Source organism: Fusarium redolens, assembly GCF_020744475.1.
Source record: "Fusarium redolens strain MPI-CAGE-AT-0023 chromosome Unknown BKA55scaffold_8, whole genome shotgun sequence".
Taxonomy (NCBI): domain Eukaryota; kingdom Fungi; phylum Ascomycota; class Sordariomycetes; order Hypocreales; family Nectriaceae; genus Fusarium; species Fusarium redolens.
This window is the reverse complement of record NW_025763671.1, coordinates 1,346,627-1,367,112: the sequence shown is the minus strand read 5'-3', so window position 1 is coordinate 1,367,112 and position 20,486 is coordinate 1,346,627. Positions and strand designations below refer to the sequence as shown.

At 48.4% G+C, this 20,486-nt stretch overlaps 8 protein-coding genes across 8 annotated transcripts; 6 read left to right on the top strand and 2 right to left on the bottom strand.

Moving 5' to 3' along the window:
- Window positions 1-2,347: 2,347 nt before the first annotated feature.
- BKA55DRAFT_511655 (necrosis inducing protein-domain-containing protein) lies at window positions 2,348-3,118 on the top strand (the record flags this gene model as incomplete). Its single annotated transcript, XM_046187730.1, has 2 exons — window positions 2,348-2,586; window positions 2,635-3,118. The coding sequence occupies 2 exons, from the start codon at window positions 2,348-2,350 to the stop codon at window positions 3,116-3,118; spliced, it is 723 nt and encodes a 240-aa protein (XP_046049407.1).
- Window positions 3,119-4,178: 1,060 nt separating this feature from the next.
- Window positions 4,179-5,030, top strand: BKA55DRAFT_511396 (acyl-CoA N-acyltransferase; the record flags this gene model as incomplete). The annotated part of the gene is made up of 1 exon (XM_046187705.1): window positions 4,179-5,030. One exon carries the CDS (start codon window positions 4,179-4,181, stop codon window positions 5,028-5,030), a length of 852 nt encoding a protein of 283 aa, XP_046049406.1.
- A 329-nt stretch (window positions 5,031-5,359) lies between these two features.
- BKA55DRAFT_511493 (ribosomal protein S7 domain-containing protein) lies at window positions 5,360-6,164 on the bottom strand (the record flags this gene model as incomplete). Its single annotated transcript, XM_046187714.1, has 3 exons — window positions 5,360-5,677; window positions 5,758-5,941; window positions 6,025-6,164. 3 exons carry the CDS (start codon window positions 6,162-6,164, stop codon window positions 5,360-5,362), a joined length of 642 nt encoding a protein of 213 aa, XP_046049405.1.
- Window positions 6,165-6,508: 344 nt separating this feature from the next.
- BKA55DRAFT_690323 (S25 ribosomal protein-domain-containing protein) lies at window positions 6,509-7,015 on the top strand (the record flags this gene model as incomplete). The annotated part of the gene is made up of 2 exons (XM_046199481.1): window positions 6,509-6,515; window positions 6,591-7,015. The coding sequence occupies 2 exons, from the start codon at window positions 6,509-6,511 to the stop codon at window positions 7,013-7,015; spliced, it is 432 nt and encodes a 143-aa protein (XP_046049404.1).
- Window positions 7,016-10,947: 3,932 nt separating this feature from the next.
- BKA55DRAFT_568727 (mitochondrial carrier domain-containing protein) lies at window positions 10,948-12,888 on the top strand. The gene is made up of 4 exons (XM_046192857.1): window positions 10,948-11,126; window positions 11,380-11,401; window positions 11,509-11,585; window positions 11,638-12,888. Exons 1-4 carry the CDS (start codon window positions 11,088-11,090, stop codon window positions 12,433-12,435), a joined length of 936 nt encoding a protein of 311 aa, XP_046049403.1. The 5' UTR covers window positions 10,948-11,087; the 3' UTR covers window positions 12,436-12,888.
- Window positions 12,889-16,584, top strand: BKA55DRAFT_663922 (CENP-S associating centromere protein X-domain-containing protein; the record flags this gene model as incomplete). Its single annotated transcript, XM_046197680.1, has 9 exons — window positions 12,889-13,324; window positions 13,626-13,776; window positions 14,272-14,337; window positions 14,713-14,822; window positions 15,075-15,182; window positions 15,532-15,634; window positions 15,684-16,035; window positions 16,086-16,517; window positions 16,563-16,584. The coding sequence occupies exons 1-9, from the start codon at window positions 12,950-12,952 to the stop codon at window positions 16,582-16,584; spliced, it is 1,719 nt and encodes a 572-aa protein (XP_046049402.1). The 5' UTR covers window positions 12,889-12,949.
- Window positions 16,585-16,875: 291 nt separating this feature from the next.
- BKA55DRAFT_511869 (uncharacterized protein) lies at window positions 16,876-17,737 on the bottom strand (the record flags this gene model as incomplete). The annotated part of the gene is made up of 2 exons (XM_046187749.1): window positions 16,876-17,376; window positions 17,432-17,737. 2 exons carry the CDS (start codon window positions 17,735-17,737, stop codon window positions 16,876-16,878), a joined length of 807 nt encoding a protein of 268 aa, XP_046049401.1.
- A 638-nt stretch (window positions 17,738-18,375) lies between these two features.
- On the top strand, window positions 18,376-20,391 carry BKA55DRAFT_511758 (uncharacterized protein; the record flags this gene model as incomplete). The annotated part of the gene is made up of 2 exons (XM_046187741.1): window positions 18,376-18,732; window positions 18,784-20,391. 2 exons carry the CDS (start codon window positions 18,376-18,378, stop codon window positions 20,389-20,391), a joined length of 1,965 nt encoding a protein of 654 aa, XP_046049400.1.
- Window positions 20,392-20,486: the final 95 nt, after the last annotated feature.

Sequence of the window (20,486 nt, the reverse complement as noted above, 5' to 3'; positions counted from 1 at the left end):
TAATGAGGTTGTGGATCGACAACCCATGAATTTGGGGATTGGATGCAACTCGAGATTCTAGACGTGAAGAAAAGAACCGGGGCGGAATTAGCCATTAACATTAACGTACCGCTCCCCTGGAGACCTGCAGCCCTCTTTACCATTTTACTCACACTGCATGGGCCGTCTTACACACCACCAAGGTAACATTAATGAGACGACATCCCCAGCAACCGTGAAAGCTTCTGCGAGTCCGTGCAGATTCTAATACGATAAATGTTCAGATCAGACGAAATGCGAAATGCGCCCGGTTATCGAGTTGGCTCGTGCCAGTATAATCCACTCTCATCGACGGCCCGTGTATAAATCCTCTAGTACATATGATCTATCTCCATCTATATGCATGGTTCGCGTTAACATTCCCAACCTCTGGCTCTTAGTCTATCATCAGCATGAATCATCGTGCAGATTTGATTCCCTTGCTTTATTCTGGTTCCACTTCCTGCCCAGACTGCTACTGCATCGTGTGATGTTCAAGCCACCGGCTTTGATCAAAGGAATGCCCTGTCTTACATGATAACCTCAAAGGGTCAACCAACCTCCAAGGACCAACTGGCCGGACATAAACGGAATCATGTTTCCAGTGGCACAAAGAAACCAATACTTCACCCACCTTCTGACAGAGTGTCAAACGGATTGGTCGAACTCTTTCTTCGTGGGGCGCCCAATGACCCAAAGCGAACGACTACCCTACCATGCTGGAATTTGAGCCTCCCATTCTGAGACACCCCACGGAACTCAGATCCGTGGTGAGAACGCTTTATACCATCCTTGCATCAACCCTGCATTAGGCTCAAAACTCTGATATGTACCACGGCAGCACGGCTCATGGTTTACAAAGAGGCGTAACTTTGGGATCGTAGATTCCCGTGCCACCACAGGTATCTGAAACATCCATAACTGCATATCTTGAAAACTTAGTTGAATCGGGACAAGCCATTTATTCAGTTAAGCTGTTCTCTTCATTTCTTATTCAAACACGTTGACTCTATAATAGTGGCTATTCAAAGAAAAACTGTCTTCATCAGGTGGAACCCAACATGTTGGCATTAGCTCGATCACGCCAATACACACAATTTCAATCAACCCTGAAATCCCAACGATATATGTTGCTATTTCTACTTAGAGGAATTTCGGTTTAATATCGAAATTTTATTGCATATATTTATTACATATGTGATATGTGGAGGGAAAAAAGTGAATAAACTGTCAGTTACCCTGGACCAGTCTCTACGAAAACTCATCTCAACACCTTCACATCCATAGATCCACTACCGAGCTCGACACTTTTTGTTTACCTATTGACGGCATATGTATAACCACAACTATTAGGTGTGCCAAGTTCTGCCTTTCTTTTTCTTCTTTCCCTTTTATTTTTTAGTGATTACTATTAGGTTATAACTGTCACCTCAGGTTCAAATATCAAGCCTGACGGGGGTATCTGTCTCATGTATGAGTATGCAGCCTTGCATTCATTCACCACGAGCTTAATAGTTCAAGGTTGGTATGCCCAGAGCAGCAAAAAGGACAGACATTGGAATTGCCGGGGTGTTTAAGTGCAGCCGTCGGGTAATTCCTCTATCGGCAGTCGACCATTGAATAATATCAAGACCCCATGTCCTTAAGAGGAGAACCGTCGCGGGCGAATACCCACCTGACAACCACGTCAAGTTGATCTATCCCCAATCAGATCCTCCACTACACCACGGGCTTCTGATCATCGGTACTTAGACAAATTAGGATGGGGAACCAACCACCTTTGAGGTACACCAGGACAACACTCCGTGAAACTTTCAACTTCGAATGTTATGTCAGGGCAATCGTGCCATCTTACAGAAGAAGATAGCCAACTCGCTTGTCTTTCGAACGGTTCTAAAGTCTTATCCTAGCACTATACTGAACCAACTCACAAATAATATCACAACCCGTTCACCTCATAATCAGAGCAAACCCCCACACTGCAAGTTTCTCTCCAAGACTATGCCTTCGGTCATAATTCCCAATAAGGCAGCCCAAACCACAACGTCACGCTACGGCCGGGAATTTCTCTATAACCCGCCAATTCGATGTTCTCATACAGCCTCGTGCCAATGTAGGCCCTGCGGTTTAACGTAGTATCTCAGAAGCGGAGGTGTGAGAACGGCCAACTTATAAGCTGGCGGTTTCCCAGCTGAAAGATTGACCTCCTAGTCCTTGATCACCAGGCCCGAGCTACCGCCATACACCTGATACATTGTCCACCTCCAAGCATGTCCACTCTCTTATATCTAGCGCTGAATACTGACATCTGCTAGTAACATCAAGCAAGATGGTGCTCATTACTCGACTTCTATCGGGTCTTGCCCTTGCTTCAGGCATCCTTGCATCAGGCATCCTTGCATCACCTATCGAGCGTCGTGCTGTTATTAACCACGATGCTGTCGTTGGGTTTCCACAAACAGTTCCATCCAATACTGCTGGCTCACTCTATCTGAAGTACAAGCCTTACCTCAAGGTCTTCAACGGATGCGTGCCCTTCCCCGCGGTCGATAGTAATGGCAACACTGGGTATGTTAAGCTTAGATGTCCTTGAATTGGGGCTGACTTCACTGTTAGTGGAGGCCTGGCCACAAGTGGCTCCTCTAATGGAGGTTGCAGTAGCAGTCTCGGCCAGGTCTATGTACGAGGCGGGACTTACAATGGCCGCTACGGCATTATGTATTCTTGGTATATGCCAAAGGATGCACCCTCTCCCGGACTAGGACATCGCCATGACTGGGAAAACGCAGTCATCTGGCTGTCTGGTGAAAGCACAAGTGCTACAGTTGTTGGCATGGCAGTTTCTCAACATGGAGGATATGACAAGAGAACTTCTGGTACTTTCTCCGGAAACAGTCCCTTAGTGGGCTATACCGCCATCTGGCCTACCAATCACCAAATGATCTTCACCAACGATCAAGGTGGCCAGCAGCCGCTGATTGCCTGGGAGAGTTTGACTGATGCGGCTCGTACAGCTTTGACAAACACCGACTTCGGCAGTGCCAACGTCCCCTTCAAGGACGGAAGCTTTGAGTCAAACCTGGGCAAGGCAGCTGTCTGAAAACCTCACAAATATTCTCATGTGTGCAAGGGATGTGCTGAAAGGGGATTGCAAATGGACCAGAGCCTCTGATCTGACGAAATTCCTAATCCACATGTGTTAGTCGACATCTACATAAGTCGGTATTCTCATAACGAATATCCTTCAAAAGAAGTATTTCCAATAACCACGCCTGAATGAATGATTGAAGTTTCCAGATGTTGCATCATAGTTGATCCTGCGTTGTCGTTACTGTGATGGTTGTTTGCCACTTTATACCCATCCAATTACAATTATCGGAAAGCAGCCTGTCAGTGAGAAGATCATTTTCTAAGGGCTTCTTCACACCAATGACACAGCCAACAAGACTCACGAAATACGGTGGGCCGTTGACGAAACAAGCATGTGGGCCTGTTATCGTCGAAACACATCCTCTGCGTGTTAGTTGAGCTCAAGTAAGGGTCCACCCAAAAACAACAGAATGTGGTGATGATCTCTCTGATAACGGCTGTAATACCCTCTCGCACAATTCAAAAATACTGACTTTGAAGTGGCGAGCGGATGCACAGACAGATTTGCATTTTTTAACCAATCAGTAATCCATGTTCGTTTTTCAGCCATGGATGCTATCAGCGAAACTACTCAACTTCAGGATTAATTCACTACACATAGCTCGGTTTTGCTGTGCCCCCCGCGCTGTGGATTGACATCATATTTGATGTGTGCTTCCTAGGTATGCAAATGAAAACTCATCTTGATATTACTATCAACCGCGGCGCCTTCTTCGAGATCGATTTCTCGAAATTTCATTGTTATTATTCCTTCCTCAAACTACCCGAACCCAGCCGCAACAATTCATAGGTGTCTACCTCACCTGCCTTACCTTCCTGTCTTGCGCCTGCAACCCACTTGGTATCTGTCATCTCGACGTATTCATATAAATTCGTCTCCACGCTGCAGAGACATTTCTCACAATTACCGTCTTCACCGATATTACAATTAAACCTTACGGTCATCAAGTGCTACTTTCATTCAAATCATCCCAAAGAATATACTAGGCTACCGCAAAGAAATACTCAAAATGGGGACACCGTTCATCAGTCTCCTTGAGCCTAGCACGCTTGAGGGATACAAACGCGGGGCGCCTCTCGAAGAGCAACCATCGTCGATTTCACAGACTTTCCTAGATGCCATGGAAGTTCGCGAGCAAGTTTTTGTGAAGGAGCAAAATGTTCCGGCCGAGAATGAAGTTGATGATGATGATCCTCGTTCATGTCACTGGGTTGTCTACGCCAGCGTCAACAAGGTCGAGGAGCCAGAGGTTCGCGATGAAGAGGGAAATGTGATACAACCTCGGAAGAGCTCGACACGCTCAACACCGATCGGAACCATCAGACTGGTACCGTTTCCTCACGATCCACACCCAAAGGACGGGGGCAAATACTGGAACGGGATTCTCCAAGACGATAATGGTAACAGGGATGGACAAAAGAATGGCCACAAGAACAGGAACAGGAAGGCACCGTCGGGGATCAAGCCATATATCAAAGACCGGAAAACGACATTTCACAATGGCCAAGAGCCGTATGTAAAACTAGGACGACTGGCAGTGATCAAAGAGTTCCGAGGACATGCCATCTCTGGACTCCTCGTTAACACAGTTCTCAACTGGCTGAAAGCCCACCCATCGTACTTTAATCCCAACATCAAAGAAGTCGGCCTCGAACATCTCAACCCAGTCGGAGATGTCATGACAATTCCCCAATGGTCAGGACTCGTCTGCGTCCACGCGCAGAAGCAGGTGGTACGCCTTTGGAAGAAATGGGGGTTTGAGGTAGATGAGGAGATGGGCACCTGGTGGGAAGAGGGTATGCCTCATGTTGGTATGTTTCAGCGCTTGGAGATTTCAGAGACGATATCCCGTCAAGATTAGTTGCCCTCTATTCCCCAAAACAAGTCAACCATACCTCAGTTGTGAGTAGAGCACGCAAAGACAAAAAGTTGAGTTCTTCTCCAGAGGCGAGATCAGTTAGTTAAGTGACATGCGGAAAACCATAGAATTATAAACACAGGCAACTTTTGCTTATACATTGAATTTTAGTTCATTCACCTCTAAGGGAGCTCGACTTTATTGAATCTAGAGCCACCTAAGAAAATCCCTAGCCGCGTTCCCAGACCCGATGAACGCAAAATGCAATTCTTGAAAGAAGCCGGAACACGCCAAAGCCAACCCTTCCAATCATGATACCACCGTTGCACCTTTTATCGGTTGCTCTTGGCCACACGCTCCAACTCGTCCTTCTTCTTGATAGCGTAAGAGTTGCTGGAACCCTTGGCAGCGTTGATCAGCTCCTCAGCAAGGCACTCAGCAATGGACTTCACGTTGCGGAAAGAGGCCTCGCGAGCACCAGTGGTGAGGAGAGAGATAGCCTGGTTAACTCGGCGGAGAGGAGAGACATCAACGGCTTGTCGTCGGACGGTACCGGCGGAACCAATTCGGGTAGAGTCTTCGCGAGGACCGCAGTTGACAATGGCGTCGACGGCGACCTGGATGGGGTTCTGGTCGGTCATGAGGTGGATCTGCCCCTAGTGTTAGCACTCTGAAGGCTAAAAAAAATAAAAAAATCCCCCTCTTCGTGGGCTTCTAAGGTTGGACGTACGATCTCGAAGGCGTGGGCGACAATTCGGACAGCCATGAGCTTCTTTCCGTTGTTGCGGCCGTGGTGCATCAGAGAGTTGGTCAATCGCTCAATGATGGGGCAGTTGGCCTTGCGGAATCGCTTTGTGGCATAACGGCCAGCAGTGTGGGTGACGTAGACAGGGTTTCGCAGGGAAATGTAGTCACTATTCGTAGGCCATCCGTCAGCATCCAGTCGCGGATAAGTGAAGTTTTTGAAGATAATTTCTTCACCAGAGTCACAACGTACGTCAGGGAGATGTCGCGGACCTCGACATCGTAGTCCCACTTGTTGAAGAGCTTGACATTGCCAACCTCCTTGACAACATCCTTGGGGAGCACCTCATAGAGGGCGGAGTTCTCGACCTCGATCTCGCCGGCGTCAGACATTTTGGCTGTTGCAGTGGTCTCGGGACTGACGGGCTGCGGTTAGTGCAATTGTGATCGAAGTGGGAGGGAGTTCGAAATCGAAGTTTACAATGTGGGCGCAACAGAGATTCGAGAGAGACGACGGGAGGGCAGAATGTGCTTAGAGTGGGGCCAGTGCATCCAATCAGGGCAACCACTCACCTCGGGTCAGGGTCGCACCTTCTTTTTTCTTAGGGCTCGGCTGCCCTGCAACATCTCGGGTGGCTCTTTCCACTTTCCAATCGCGCAGTGTCAATCGAGAGAGGTCTTCGGATTGAACACCACACTTTGTCTTGTCCAACCCAGACAACAGCACATCAGACAAAATGGTAAGTCCATGGTGATGCCCTCCCTCTGCTGAGGCGGCGGCCTTTACAAACATGAATTTTTGACTGACTTGGACATCAGGCCCCCGCCGCTGGAGCAAAGAAGCAAAAGAAGAAGTGGTATGTATAAGGCGTACCGTCATCGACGATGTCCCCAAACTTACGCATTTCCAAAGGTCCAAGGGAAAGGTCAAGGACAAGGCCCAACACGCCGTCGTTCTCGACAAGACCACCTCTGAGAAGCTCTACAAGGATGTGCAGTCTTACCGTCTCGTCACCATCGCCACCCTCGTCGACCGAATGAAGATCAACGGCTCCCTGGCACGACAGTGCCTTGCCGACCTCGAGGAGAAGGGCATCATCAAGCCTGTGGTCACTCACAGCAAGATGAAGATCTACAGTATGGCCTCCCCCCTCTTCTCGCACGAACACTCTGGCCCCCCGATGCGCTATATCCGATCAACTGCTAACGTGACTCTAGCCCGTGCCGTCGGTGGTTCTGACTAAATGCAATGAACGATAAACTTGAGTCTCACGATTGTGCGTCTGGGTGGCCTGGACGATAGACAGGCCACATGGTCGGAGGGTGTTGCAAGGCGAAAAACAAAAGCCTGGTTTAGGACGCTATTCATGCTCGGTTAAGCATTGGGACGGAATCGCTTTAGCACACACGGCAACGGAATAAAAAATCTTCGAAACGACCAAACTATGGTTCTTTGTGATGCGCAATTATGTGTCCCGATAGTACGGGGTTGAACTATTACTGTGCTTGTCTTCCCACAACCATTCTGCAACTACTTAATCATTGATGGCTCGGGAACATTTGTGTATGCGTGCCCTTTGAACTTAGGCTTGACTGAACAATATGTAAACCCAACAGTCCTTGCCTACAATGCGTTGAGGGTTACTTGATCACCCGCACATGTGATAAGGTGATTCACTGGAGCAGGCGGCCGTTGCCCTGATGTCCTTATTGTCACTTTTGTCAACGGTTCCTGTTGAACTCGTTATCAAGGTATCTCTTCTACTGACATATCCGAGTTGATCTCCGAAATTGTAATGCTGGCTTGCGATTGAACTTGGACCCTCCAACAAGACTGAATTTTGACAGTGTGATCACCGCCAACCTGAAAGGTCTAACTTGGTTCCTTTCAGAGCCCATGTCTTATGATCGTGATCCAACAGCATGCAAAGAGGATTGACTGCACTACAAGTTGGTCCATGCTGAAGCGGCTGATGAGTCCATACGCCAACAAGGCATATTATGATAACCTGATATGGAGTGATCTCCTGGAGCAAGGCTCGCGAAACATAATTGCAAGATTGGGTCCGGCAGCTGCTGAAATAATAACTTCTCTGCTCCTTTGCACAAGTATGAGTTGGTATTCACTCTACGGCCTTCAGTAATTCGCCAGGAACTTCGTCGTTTGCCATCCCACACTCTGCAATAGCTCAACAATGCGTTCAGTTTGTGGGCTCAGACAAGCGCAGCATTTGCTACAACCTAAGATATGAAGTAAAAGTATCTGTCAGCACCCTGCAATCGCTGCTAGAGATATCGAGTTATGTCGCTGGTCTTCGTTGCTTGGATATTGCTGTAGTACCCAGTGTAGCTTCATTTCTCATTGGAAACTCAGTTTCAGCCTAGCATCCATCTTCGAAGCTTTCAGAGAAGATGAGGCTCTCGCAATGGTAGCGACCACCATGGGGAGGAAAATAATGCCTTGTTGTTGAAGCCTTTTAACATGTAGCACGTGACCATAGGAAACGCTGATTTGATAGTCACGTGTCCGCATACCACTCCATTGATTTCGCTGCGCCGTTGACAATCATAGAAGAAGCTCTTGGAGCATAGTGTACGGACGCGTGGTTGCTATAAACTATGTTAATATGTATGTTGATAAGAGAAAGGCATCGAGTGCATAGTTCCCCAAAAACAATTGAGGCAGTCCTCTTATCATGACTTTTCCTTTATGACCAGGGAATACACCCAAGAATGGGATCATACACTCTAACCTAGATGGGATATAGCCGCTCGGTCTACGGACAGATAGTCCATGGCATGTATTTCACATCGGTTATCCGAGGACGAACGGGGGAGGATTGGCCACTATGATAACCAAACGACGGTGAGATTAGAAAGATCAGGACAGCCTCAATACGACAGGGCAACAGCTATAACGTCAGTAGTAATAGTGTCTGGTTCACCTTCGTGGTAGCTCGACATCGAAGAAATTGCAACCTTTGAAATGGAAGACAGGAGACAGGACACCGTGGTTTCTGTCTTTTTGAGTGGTCAGCTTTTATAGGTTAATGGCTCAAAAGAGGGCCAGTAGAAGCATTTAGCAGGATCCTGAGCGACTTATAGTTGATTATTCGAAATGGACCTATATCAAGTCTTTCTGGAATATGAGAAGGCATAGCACGAAGCTATTGAGCTAATAATCATGAAGTTGTCGAATACCACTGTTCATGGATCGGATTGACTCGAGTAAACGGGCGTCCCGAGAGATAAGCTAGGGACATACAACCATAACTGGAGAGAAAATTCTTAGGTAGCCGAAACTGCATGACGATAAGCCCTTGTTTATACTGTACGGTACAGTGTATTTCCAAAGGGAGGTGGTGGCGGACCCTTCATTCGGCTCAAAGGGTATGAGCTTGTTTTTTGACCGAAGCCTGAGGAAAGCTGCGCTCGGGGAGCAAGAAAACTTCAGAACTTGATATGGGAAGCCAAAACAAACTTATTAAAAAGCCTACTAACCTTATGCAAATTTACCTAGGGCTATTTATTACTTTGGATCGAGGTCCTGAGTTTTCTTACTTCCCTAGAGCTGTAAAACCCTTGCTGGCCTCTATCATAGAAGCATAAGAAACGGGCAGACTTCTATTATGATCTAGTCATCATGAAGCTTCATAAACGATAATCAAGAAACTCCAATAGGAATGTATTTTCTCGTATAGTTTCCAACAACTTGTATACGCTTTTACGATGATTCCCCTTAAGGCAGCAATAACTATATGCTTCCTTTCATTTCCCAGTCTAGCCAGTATCACGAGTTGTTTGTAGCACCATGAATTCAATTATCCCCTGAAAGCGGCCAGGTTTTCTATTCAAGAATAGAACCGTTTTAGCTCAGTACCCTCCTTGTGGATCTTTGGGTCGGGGTGTGGAATATCACCGCCAGCAGATTTAGATTGTTTAATGATAGCTGGAGATCAACTACGCCGGGAAGTTGACCACAAACATTCAATTCTCAATCTTCGATCATCACATAGTGAACAATACCTTCAAGGACCCAGGAGACAGAGCCAATTGAGCCGGGATATGCGGCTACTCCAGTCGATCGCTGAGCTGGAAGCTTCCTCGGCTGTTGAACAGAACTGGCTCCGAGCAAAATTCTGAAGAAAAAAAAAAAAAAAAAGACTATTCCCCGTATTCTCGGGCAGCTAACAAACAGACACCAATTGGACGGATAGGCTGAACCAGGGGGTGCAAATCGGGGGAGGCGATGAGGGAGATCCAAGAGGACCAAGACCAACACAGCGTGGCTCACCTTGATTGACGCACAAAGCTTGCGCACTGTGCAAGGTGTGGAAGGCTTATTCGGGGCGATGCGACCGCTGAACAACAGCCTGTGGAGAGACCGGAAGCTAGTGGATTAGAGAACGAGCTGGGGCTAGGAAAGGTGGGTGAAAGGATGTCATGATGGAGGGAGGGATGGCGGAGAGATGATATCCAAAGTAATGAGAGACTGACGACATTTGATCGAGATATGCCAATTGCAGCACATGATGATAAGTGCGGCAAGAGAAATCATTGGAACCACAATGGACTGAAAATTGCTTTGAAATGATTTATCTAATGCTGTTTCTCATAAATGCTGTGCACACAGAAAACTTTTCCAGCTGCAGGGCAGGGCAGTGAACGATCATGGATGCTTCTGGGGGTCTGCTAATCATCTCAAAAGCCCATAGCCGTAGCCTACAGCCTGCAAACAGCACCAAACCTACCTACTGTATTGTACAGTACCCCATACAGTAAAAAATGACCCCGAAGAAGAGCTCCCATGTCTCAGGACGGGTCTAGGTCTCGGCGCTCGACAAAAAATCGGGGTGAACCGGCATCTCATCTTGCAGCCGGGCAGCAAGCTCAAACCTGGATTTGTGCCAGAAATTACCCACAATTCAGTCCACTGATTGCCACTGAGTGGCCACTTGTCCACCCCCTGAAAAAAGCTCAGAGGCACTCTGGGCACACGGGGCACACAGACCTGGGCGAGGCTGCGGCCTCAGGCTTCCAACCCGCACTGTTGCCGTGGAGAGTACAGGTTGGCTTGGTTTTGGTTGGCTGGGGGTCCCAGCTCCCTTTAGCGCGGGCCCGGAAAGATTCGCTCAAAAGCGCCTCTCATTCAGATCCGCCGCAATTTTTTTTCCCTCCCCCCAAATACCTCTCACCCCCCGTCGGCGCAGATTTATTTTCTCTCGACTTCTCCATTCTCTCTCTTTCTTCTTTCATCCTCAATCTCCCCTCAATCCTTTCTTCTTGTTCAAGGGAAAGACCTTCACAACCGCTACCATGTCTGCTGAGCAACCCCAGAAGGTCTTGGGCATGCCGGTAAGTTTCTTCTTCCTTTGATTACAGATCCCCTCGGCCGTGAAATGCCGCGGTATCAAAAGATGGCATCTTCATCAATTAGCCGCTTGCGAGTCTTGCGACGTATTCGATCATCAAATATGGATGCTTCGATTGCAATTCGCTCAGTGGAGACTGGTTGATGAATATATGATCTTTGTGCTTAGCTGGCATCTTCGCAGAACTGCGACAACACAAACAAATTTAACAGAGTCAATTGCTAACATGATTTTAGCCCTTCTTGGCCGACTTCTTGAGTATGTAACCACGTCGCTATCGTTTACCAGCATCAATTTATTGGGCACCATGCCTTTTGTCGTGCTAGACGAATAAACACCTCGTTCATCATACTAACTACTCACAGTGGGTGGTGTTTCCGCCGCCGTCTCGAAGACCGCTGCCGCTCCCATTGAGCGTGTCAAGCTCCTCATCCAGAACCAGGTCAGTCTAACATTATCACGCATGCTCAATCCCATCCACTAACCCCCAGCAGGATGAGATGCTTAAGACCGGTCGTCTCGACCGCAAGTACGCCGGTATCGGTGACTGCTTCAAGCGCACCATGGCCGATGAGGGTGTCATGTCCCTCTGGCGAGGAAACACCGCCAACGTTATCCGATACTTCCCTACCCAGGCTCTGAACTTCGCTTTCCGTGACAAGTTCAAGAAGATGTTCGGTTACAAGAAGGACAAGGATGGCTACGCCCTCTGGATGGCTGGTAACCTTGCCTCCGGTGGTGCCGCTGGTGCCACTTCGCTCCTCTTCGTCTACTCTCTGGACTACGCCCGTACCCGTCTTGCCAACGATGCCAAGAACGCTAAGAAGGGTGGTGACCGTCAGTTCAACGGTCTCGTCGATGTCTACAAGAAGACCCTCGCCTCTGATGGTATTGCCGGTCTCTACCGTGGTTTCATGCCCTCCGTTGCTGGTATCGTTGTCTACCGTGGTCTCTACTTCGGAATGTACGATTCCATCAAGCCCGTCGTCCTTGTCGGTAACCTTGCCAACAACTTCCTTGCCTCTTTCGCTCTCGGCTGGATCGTCACCACTGGTGCCGGTATCGCCTCTTACCCTCTTGACACCATTCGACGACGCATGATGATGACCTCTGGTGAGGCCGTCAAGTACAAGAACACCATGGATGCTGCCCGCCAGATCGTCGCCAAGGAGGGTGTCAAGTCTCTCTTCAAGGGTGCTGGTGCCAACATTCTCCGTGGTGTTGCCGGTGCTGGTGTCCTCTCCATCTACGATCAGCTCCAGGTCCTCCTCTTCGGCAAGGCCTTCAAATAAGCGCTTTGTATAACATACCCTGTATAGACGAGTGTGTGTGGGATAAGGAATCGGGGAGAATCTTAATCTGCGGGCTTGACATGGTGTCCGCTGGTTGAAACTAAAAGGCGAGATCGAAGTGCAGGTTGAGGGAAGTTGTCACAGATACCCGACGTGGTCCTCTGAAACAGCAGCTCTTTACGGGTTAGAGTGGCATAGGCACGGCGTCTTTTTCTAATCTTGCTTTGCCTTCCGTTCTAGGCCGCTGTAATTTATACACCAATGCAATTTCCCTTTACTGTCCATCGATTGTCCACTGATCCTTGTGATGTCAATTCGTTCTTGGTAGTTCTTTTATCATTACTTTATTTCGCGATAGTGAGGCTATTTTCTTCCTGTGATCCGAACCTTGACGTTGTGCGCTGACTAAGCCATCATTATCTAATATGAAGGCTCGACGCGGTTACCAAAGCAATTCTTACACGGAGCAACAACTTTACGACGTGGAATCCTAGCTGTCCTTTAAACTGTTGCCATGCCCCCAAAGCAAACATCAGGTACCGGCCGTGGCCGACCAAAAGCCACAACCAAGAAAGCCGCCAAGGCACCAGAACCTGAATCCGAACCGCAATCGAGTAACCCATTTGAGCTCTCAGATGACGATAACAACCAAAACAGGACCTCAACGCGCGAAGCACAAGTTGTAGAAGAGGAGGAACCTGATAAGTCGATCCCGCCAGAGCTGCTAACACGGCTGCTGCACGAATTTTTCGCTAAAGATGCGACGCGGATATCAAGGGATGCAAACGCTGCGGCGTGCAAATATTTTGATGTATTTGTGAGAGAGGCTATTGCCAGGGCGGCTGTCGAGAAGGAGGGCGGATTCCTCGAAGTTGAGGACCTGGAGAAGGTATCGCCACAGTTACTGCTGGATCTTTGAGTGATATTAATTGGTATCTCTTCTCCGAGATGAACAAGAGTTGAGGTGTTCTATGGGTACGCATCTGGGGACAAGCACTGGCGATAATCGCGCATGATTAACGCCTTCATACATAGAGCGCAAGGTGCCTCTCTGAGACAGTGGCTTCCTATGTCGCACTTTGACGATAATCTGGGTATGTGTATATAGAAGGCAGTCGACCAACTCGCTTTCAGACATTAACATAGTAGCAGTCGAGTCTTGAGACCTTGAAACCTATCATTACCGCAAGGCAATATCTCCCACCAAGCCTTACATCTATCTCAAGCTCAAGAAAGCAAGAACGGAGGATCATCCGATAGATACAACGGTCGCCTGCAGTCTGGTGTTTCCGACTGCGTCAGCCCAGATCGTTCATATTGGCGTTGGCAATTACATCCCCAGTTTTTCTGCCTCAAATACGTGATCTTTCACCAGGTATGTTCGAGGATACGGAATCCTTGATTGAGGGCTGTCTAGTGCCAGGATGCTGGTTGGCAGGTTGCCATATTACGAGATGTTGACGTTGTTCTAGGTCAACGATGCTCATGTTATTATATTGACCTGGGTATCCATTTGCAGAGAAATGGGGGAGATCACTGCTAGCTGCGAATACCCATATAATTAGCGGTCGTAAACAAATGGGTTCCAAGCGTTTTGTTCATATGAAAGAATAATCGAGGCGTATTCACAGAGTCAACCGGACGAGCATGTTGTAATGCTCATGTTTCCAGATTGTAATAGGTTATGTATTTACAATGACTCCTGAAACCCCATCTTCTTGAGAAGAATCACATAATCCGTAACCTTTGATCTCCAAGCCGCTCTAATGTCTACAATAATGGCGAGCTAAATGGGGCGTGGTGTTATTCTTTGCCGTTCCTGTTTGTTGCACGCAGTCTTGGGCGTCGGTAACTGTTCTCGTACTTTATTCGAAGCCAGCTTTTCGCCTAAGAAGTTTCATTGTGTAAGGTTTGAAAGTTGACCCCGGTTAAAGAAGATCTTTAGCCACCTGGTGATCTAATTGAAGTTCGTTGAAGATTTTGTCCAATATATAATTGTATTAGGAAATAATCATAGTACCAACAAAGCTGGGGTGTTTCGAAACTCCAACGCCTCGTCCCCACATAGGTACGTTTAGAATCTGCAACCAACACGAAACGTCGCAGCTCAAAGCAGACAAACCAGTGTAACACCAGCGCAGACTCGAATAACGTTATTTTGCTTCAAGAGAAAGCCAAGGCCTTGAAGTTTCAAATTGCCATATGGTAGCTTTACACCCATGTGCCCCTTTAGCCTTTTAAGGACCAATATGGCAGCGAAACTATATTCGTCTCAAGATATTACGGATGAGGCACTTCCGAAGCAGACGAACCCCTGGTCGATCTGCTCCGACACGGTTGGGCCTGGAGCCGAGGCCTATAGTCACCGAAAATATCTGATTGTCATGGTATAGGTCTGAATAGTACACATACTAAGCGCCATGGGTTGATTTCTCGGCCTTGTAGCTTGACTTAATCAACAAAATGAATACCCTCACTTCCAACAGAAAGACCACCAGATCAATGCTGACGATGGAAACCCGAACAAGAGAAAGCAATCATGTTTGTTTGACCGAGTGGCGATGGTCGCTCTTCTGTATTCAGTTCCGAATATTATGTCGTTGAGCTCGATATCAGAACCTGACATATAGCCTGGGTAGTCCCAGAGCCTTACCAAAGCTAGCCAAGCCATACCCAGCACTATTTGTTTCATTCCTCAACTCTTACAGCAAAGCCTTGTTGATAGTGTCTCATACTACGCCTGTCCTGTAAGTCTACCGAGGAGCCGAGACGGAAGCCCCAAGATCCATCTTTCGGCGCCGTTGAGAGGCGTGCTTCAGATGTGCTTCGAAACTCGTCATCAGGGTCAAGACCATAATAGGCCAAACCCTGAGAGAGATGTATATATACCAATCCGTCTCGTCTCTTTTGTTTTGTTTCTCCTCATCTCTCTATCTCGTTCCATAATCAACAGTCTGGCCCTGTTCCCATTGGACGCGTTTCCTTTGTCCTTTCAATCTTTCATTAATTCTTCTTGTTACTTTCTTAGACGAGGCTAGTCCTTGAGAGCGCGAGTCGCTTCTTTTCTTTGCTCCCATCTCTGAACATCCCTACCAGAGTGCCCTTCCTTTGCCTCTACCAAATACCCACAACCCCAAATCTCTAATCATTATGTATTTCTCACAAATTGCTATTGTTGCCCTTGCGGCTGTTGCTGAAGGTATGTGCTCATAAAGCCACGACAGAAGAATCAACTAACATCTCTTTAGCCGTCGATGTCCAAGTCGTCTCGGTTGGCAGAAACTCAGCAACAAATGCCACTGGCCTCAAGTTCTGGCCTGAAAAGATCACAGCAGAGCCAGGAACGATGGTTCAGTTTCAATTCTGGGCTGGCAACCACACAGTGACGCAGTCTACCTTTGACGACCCTTGTGTTCCTATCGGCAATGTTATGTCAAACGTCACTGGCATCTACTCTGGCTACCAGCCTGTTGAGGCTAGCATGTCCAAGGGCATGATTCCCACTTACACCATCATGGTCAAGGACAAGAAGCCTATGTGGCTCTTCTGCAGCAAGGCAAAGCACTGTCAGGGTGGAATGTCGATGGTTATCAACGAAAAGTGAGTCTGCTGCGACCTTCTGGCAGTGTTCTTTACTAACCGTCATATAGCACATCTGCCAATGCTACAAGATCGCTCAACAACTACAAGAGCCTCTGCAGTTCAGCTACAGTATCCGAAGTCGTTCCTGTTCAAGGTGGCGGCTCCCCACAAGGTGGAAATGGTGGTAATGGCACCAACACAGGCGGTTCTGGCGGTGGCAGCTCTGGAGGTGACGGCTCCGGAGACGATAGCTCCGACGGCGGCAGTAGCTCCGGCGGCGACAGCTCTGATGACGGCAGCTCCTCCGGTGACGATAGTTCCGATGATGGAAGCTCTGATGACGGCTCCGAGGATGGCTCTGGCACGCCAACTGGCGTCGCGACCCCTGGAGCTACTGGCACTCCCACAGCTGGGTCTTCAGGCGATCCTGTGGTCACTGCTGCTGCTGCTGAGCTCAAGGCCCCTATTTCGATGCTGCTAGCAGTCGGTGCTGCTGCTATGTATGTGCTTTAAGCTGAGAGTATGATGAACTTGTGTATGGATAGACATAATGCTGGGAACAATTAATGGGGATATTTGTACCAATTGCTGGAACGGTTGGGCAGCCTCGGGATAGGCACAGTCATCAACGGTGTTTACGGCCGGGTTCAACGGGAAAGTGTATCAAGGTTGAACGTTTAGATACAACCAAGAATACCCAAAAACTATTAGAGAGATCATCTTCATCATCCCTTAATTTGAAATTTTGACGCTTCCACGGTCGTATATAATGCTTGTTGAGCTCAGTTGTAATTGACAAAAAATAGATACATGCTAACCAGAAATCTACAAATACAAAATTGCCAGTATGAGTAAAGATCACTCCTTCTTAGGAACCTTTCTCGTCTTTCTGCTTCTCTGAGCCTGGTCGCAAAGCTTCTTGGGCTTCTCTTTCTCCAGCCAGTCAGGCTCTCGATACACATATCCTACCTTTGTGTACTTCTTGCTGTTGGCAAAGAAGTCAACCCAATGCTGGAGCGCGGCGTCGGCCTTCTTTTTAGCTTCCTCTCTCTCCTTGATTTTAAGCTCAGCAAGTTCCTCAGGTGTCCAGTTAGAGTCAACTTCAGGATCATCGAGAGGCAGGAAAGTCTCTTCGTAGCCACGGAGATCGGCGGTCTGGTCCTCAGCAAAGCAGCCGGTCACGAAGCCGCGAGCAGCATCGGTGGCAGCGAAGTAGCTGTATGAGCCGCCTGGGCCGTACATGCGGCGGCCGTTGGAAACATCGTAAATCGTACCGTTGATGGCAAGGAGAAGAGGTCTATCGGGGTCGGTACCGTCGTGGAGAGAGAGTTCCTCCAGAGTCATATAGACAGGTGGTGGCTAACAGAGAACCATAGTTAGTAATAGTCTGGCGATAATCATAGATCTAACGTACAGGTCCAAGAATCAAGTCCTTATAGAACCTTTGGGTCATCCAGTTAGGCTTGTTCTTGTGTCCCCACCAAAAACTTTCCCCTCCGCTGATAACATAGCTTAGACCCATTGAGGCCACGATAATGAAGCTGATGACACGAACGACATCGAGGTAAGGAGAGTAGCCATCCCAAGGGTCTTCTTCATCGACCTGGGCCGAGGATCTTTTCTTGCCCTTTCTAGTCGGAGTCGAAGGTTGAGAGACTTCAGATTCGGTCTCGTTCTTAGGCTGAGGCTTTCGCTGTCGCAGAGTTGATTCGTCCGCCATCTTGACAAGTAATTAATATGGATGTTTGACAAAATGAGAGAAGAAATGCAGAGAAGAGAATCAAAAGGAGACAAAGACAGATTTATAGAAAAGAATGTTACAATAGGGGCGATCTTAATATAGAGTGGCGTGTCCTGTCACCTTGACCTGGCCTCTGCTCGGAGTCGGAAGCTTCAACTTTTTCCCTTTTCCATGGATCATTTGAGTTAACTTGCGACATTGGACAGCTTTATCGTGATTCTGGCACGTCTTATCAACCAACCCACTCCACTTCGCGGGGTCAGCCACAGTTGAAAACAGTTGATTGGAGCGCTGAGCTTTAAATATGCTACGAACACACCACTAGGGTAAGTTATCAATAGAGCATTCAAATTGCTCGCATGAGGTCACCTGACGTTGTTTTGATCACCACAGCAACGAGTTGCCCACCCAATTAATACACACGAAAGTGGGATGGTAAACAATCGATAATACACCAGCACCACTTTTACTTAACTTGCCTTATCACAACACACTAATAACCTTCAAGTCAACTGTCGACCCTGCATAACGGCAGCCACTTGCGACGAAACTCAATCAGTTCAGTTTGATACTCCATATCCACATCCACGTCTACATCGAAATTATATTTACCAACAATGGAAGAGACAAACAGTCCACCGGGCTCTCCGGGCGGCCCTCTCCAGGTCGCCACTGCAGACCGTGTGAATCAACAAAGAGAGCGAGAGTCCGTATTCTCTCACCTTCGTGGCGGTTCAAGAGATACTTCCGTTCATGATAAGATCAGCCAGTTCAACAACCTTAGTGTGACCATGCAATCAAAACAGCTAGAACGCAAGACAGCAGATGCTGCTTTGAAGCGCGCCATGCTTGGCCGCGAAGAGGCCGAGACTGAGTTGCGCAGATACAGAGAGGAGAACAAGAATCTACGAAAGGCCATCGACGAGGGTAAAGAACGTGAGCGAAAAGTCGGAGAGCGTCTGGAGTCGTTAATGGTAGGCATCTTCTGAAGCCAATGTAAACATTGCATGTTGACCATGTCATAGGAGAACTATGGCCGAGCAAAGGAGACCCATGCACACACACAAGCTCTATGGGAAAAGGAGATACGCCGCGCCCGAAAAGAGACATTCAAAACCCAATCATCAATCGTCAAGCTCCAAGAAGAACTCAAGTCAGCACGCACAAACGCAAAGATGATCGACGAAAACCTCAAACGAGAAAAATCCAGGAGCAAAGCTCGAGAGCAAGAAGCATTCGAGGCGCGTTATCAGATCGTTGGCGTCCAAGAACAACTAGACCAAGCACTGGAGCGTATCAAACTCGTCGAGCAGGAACGTGACGCCTACAAGACCGCGGCCAAGAATGAGGAGGTTGCCCGTATCGCTGCCGAAGGTCGTATCCCTCTACCGCCACAAGATGCCGACGATGAGTTTGGTTCTCCTAACAAGGACAAGAGGCGAGTGTCAAGAGATCCCCGAGTATCTCTATCGACAATGGACATCGTCTCCTCAGAAGCTAGTGAGGTTGAGATTGAGGAGTTGTCCATTCAGTTGCAGTGGGAGCGCCAAAGAGCAGACCGTGCCCATGAGATGATTGAATTCTTGCAGGCCGAATGCCACCTCCGTTGCTGTGCTTGCTCTAAGTCAACCCGCCGTACCAGTGCTCAGGCCCCTCGCCAGAAACGCCGAAGCTCTTTTGGACTGGAGGGACCAAACGACAAGGTCCTCAAACTGGATAATGAGGCAGTAGAAGGCGAGAAGCGTGCTACAACCCCTCCCCATATCGAGGAACCCCAGGCCGAACCTGAGACAGAAGCAGAGCCTGAAGTTCAACCCGAGCCAGCCCAAGAACAGTACCTCCAAGAGCCCCCTCAACGTGTCATCAAATCCAGGAAAGAGCCCCGTCGAAGCACCATTTTCTGTCCTAAAGAGGGCATTTTCCGGACCGTTTCGGAGCAAGAAGCCGAGGTCATTGAGGCGCAACGTAAAATTGAAGAGACTGAGGCCACTGCCAAGGCTCAGCGAGACAGTCATGCTGAGAGCGAATTTCAGGATGTTGACGAAGTTGTGATTGAAGAGCAAGTTGAGGCTGAAACCACCATTGGTGATAGCACTGAGATGGAGCCTCGTTACTCTGGCGAGTATGATAACTACCGAAGATACGCACGAACTCCTTCAGTAGAGCCTCCAGCCTTCGCCATGCTCGCTCAAGAGAGAACATCACTCGCCTCGCTCCTCAACGCTCCTCACAGTCACTCAGCACCTGTTCCTTCAGTACCAACTATGCCAGACGTGGCCGAGGATATACTTGTCTCTCCTGACACTCGACCTCACACCACAAATGCTTTCTACACCGTCACCACTACGACAACCGTTCCAGTTCACGACGACAAGGTCGGGAACAGTGCCTCCTTCAATGAACGTCTTCGCACGCCATCCCACAACAGTACAGGCACCACCTTTGACATGTCAAATCCTGCTCTCACCCCGACCATGACCCGCGAGCAGGCTCTCGCCAAGATCCGTGAGCGTCGTGGCCGTGCCCGCTCAATGGCACAGGGCACAATGACACCCAGCCGTCGAATGGTTGAGGGCGTTGAGCGACGAGATATGAGTGCTCCCACAGGCAAGGTTGCTGGTAAGGGGCGATGAATGTTGAACGACGAAATTGTATGAGCCATGACACGACTTGACGAATGCCCTACTACTCTTCACATTCACCCCTATCCTCCCTCCTGATACTCTCT

What these genes read in the sequence shown, in the direction of transcription:
- BKA55DRAFT_568727 (XM_046192857.1), top strand. Translation starts at nt 11,088, where the DNA reads ATGTCTGCTGAGCAACCCCAGAAGGTCTTGGGCATGCCG. An exon ending in AGAAGGTCTTGGGCATGCCG is followed by an intron (nt 11,127 to 11,379) that starts GTAAGTTTCTTC and finishes ACATGATTTTAG; the next exon opens with CCCTTCTTGGCCGACTTCTT. An exon ending in AGCTCCTCATCCAGAACCAG is followed by an intron (nt 11,586 to 11,637) that starts GTCAGTCTAACA and finishes AACCCCCAGCAG; the next exon opens with GATGAGATGCTTAAGACCGG.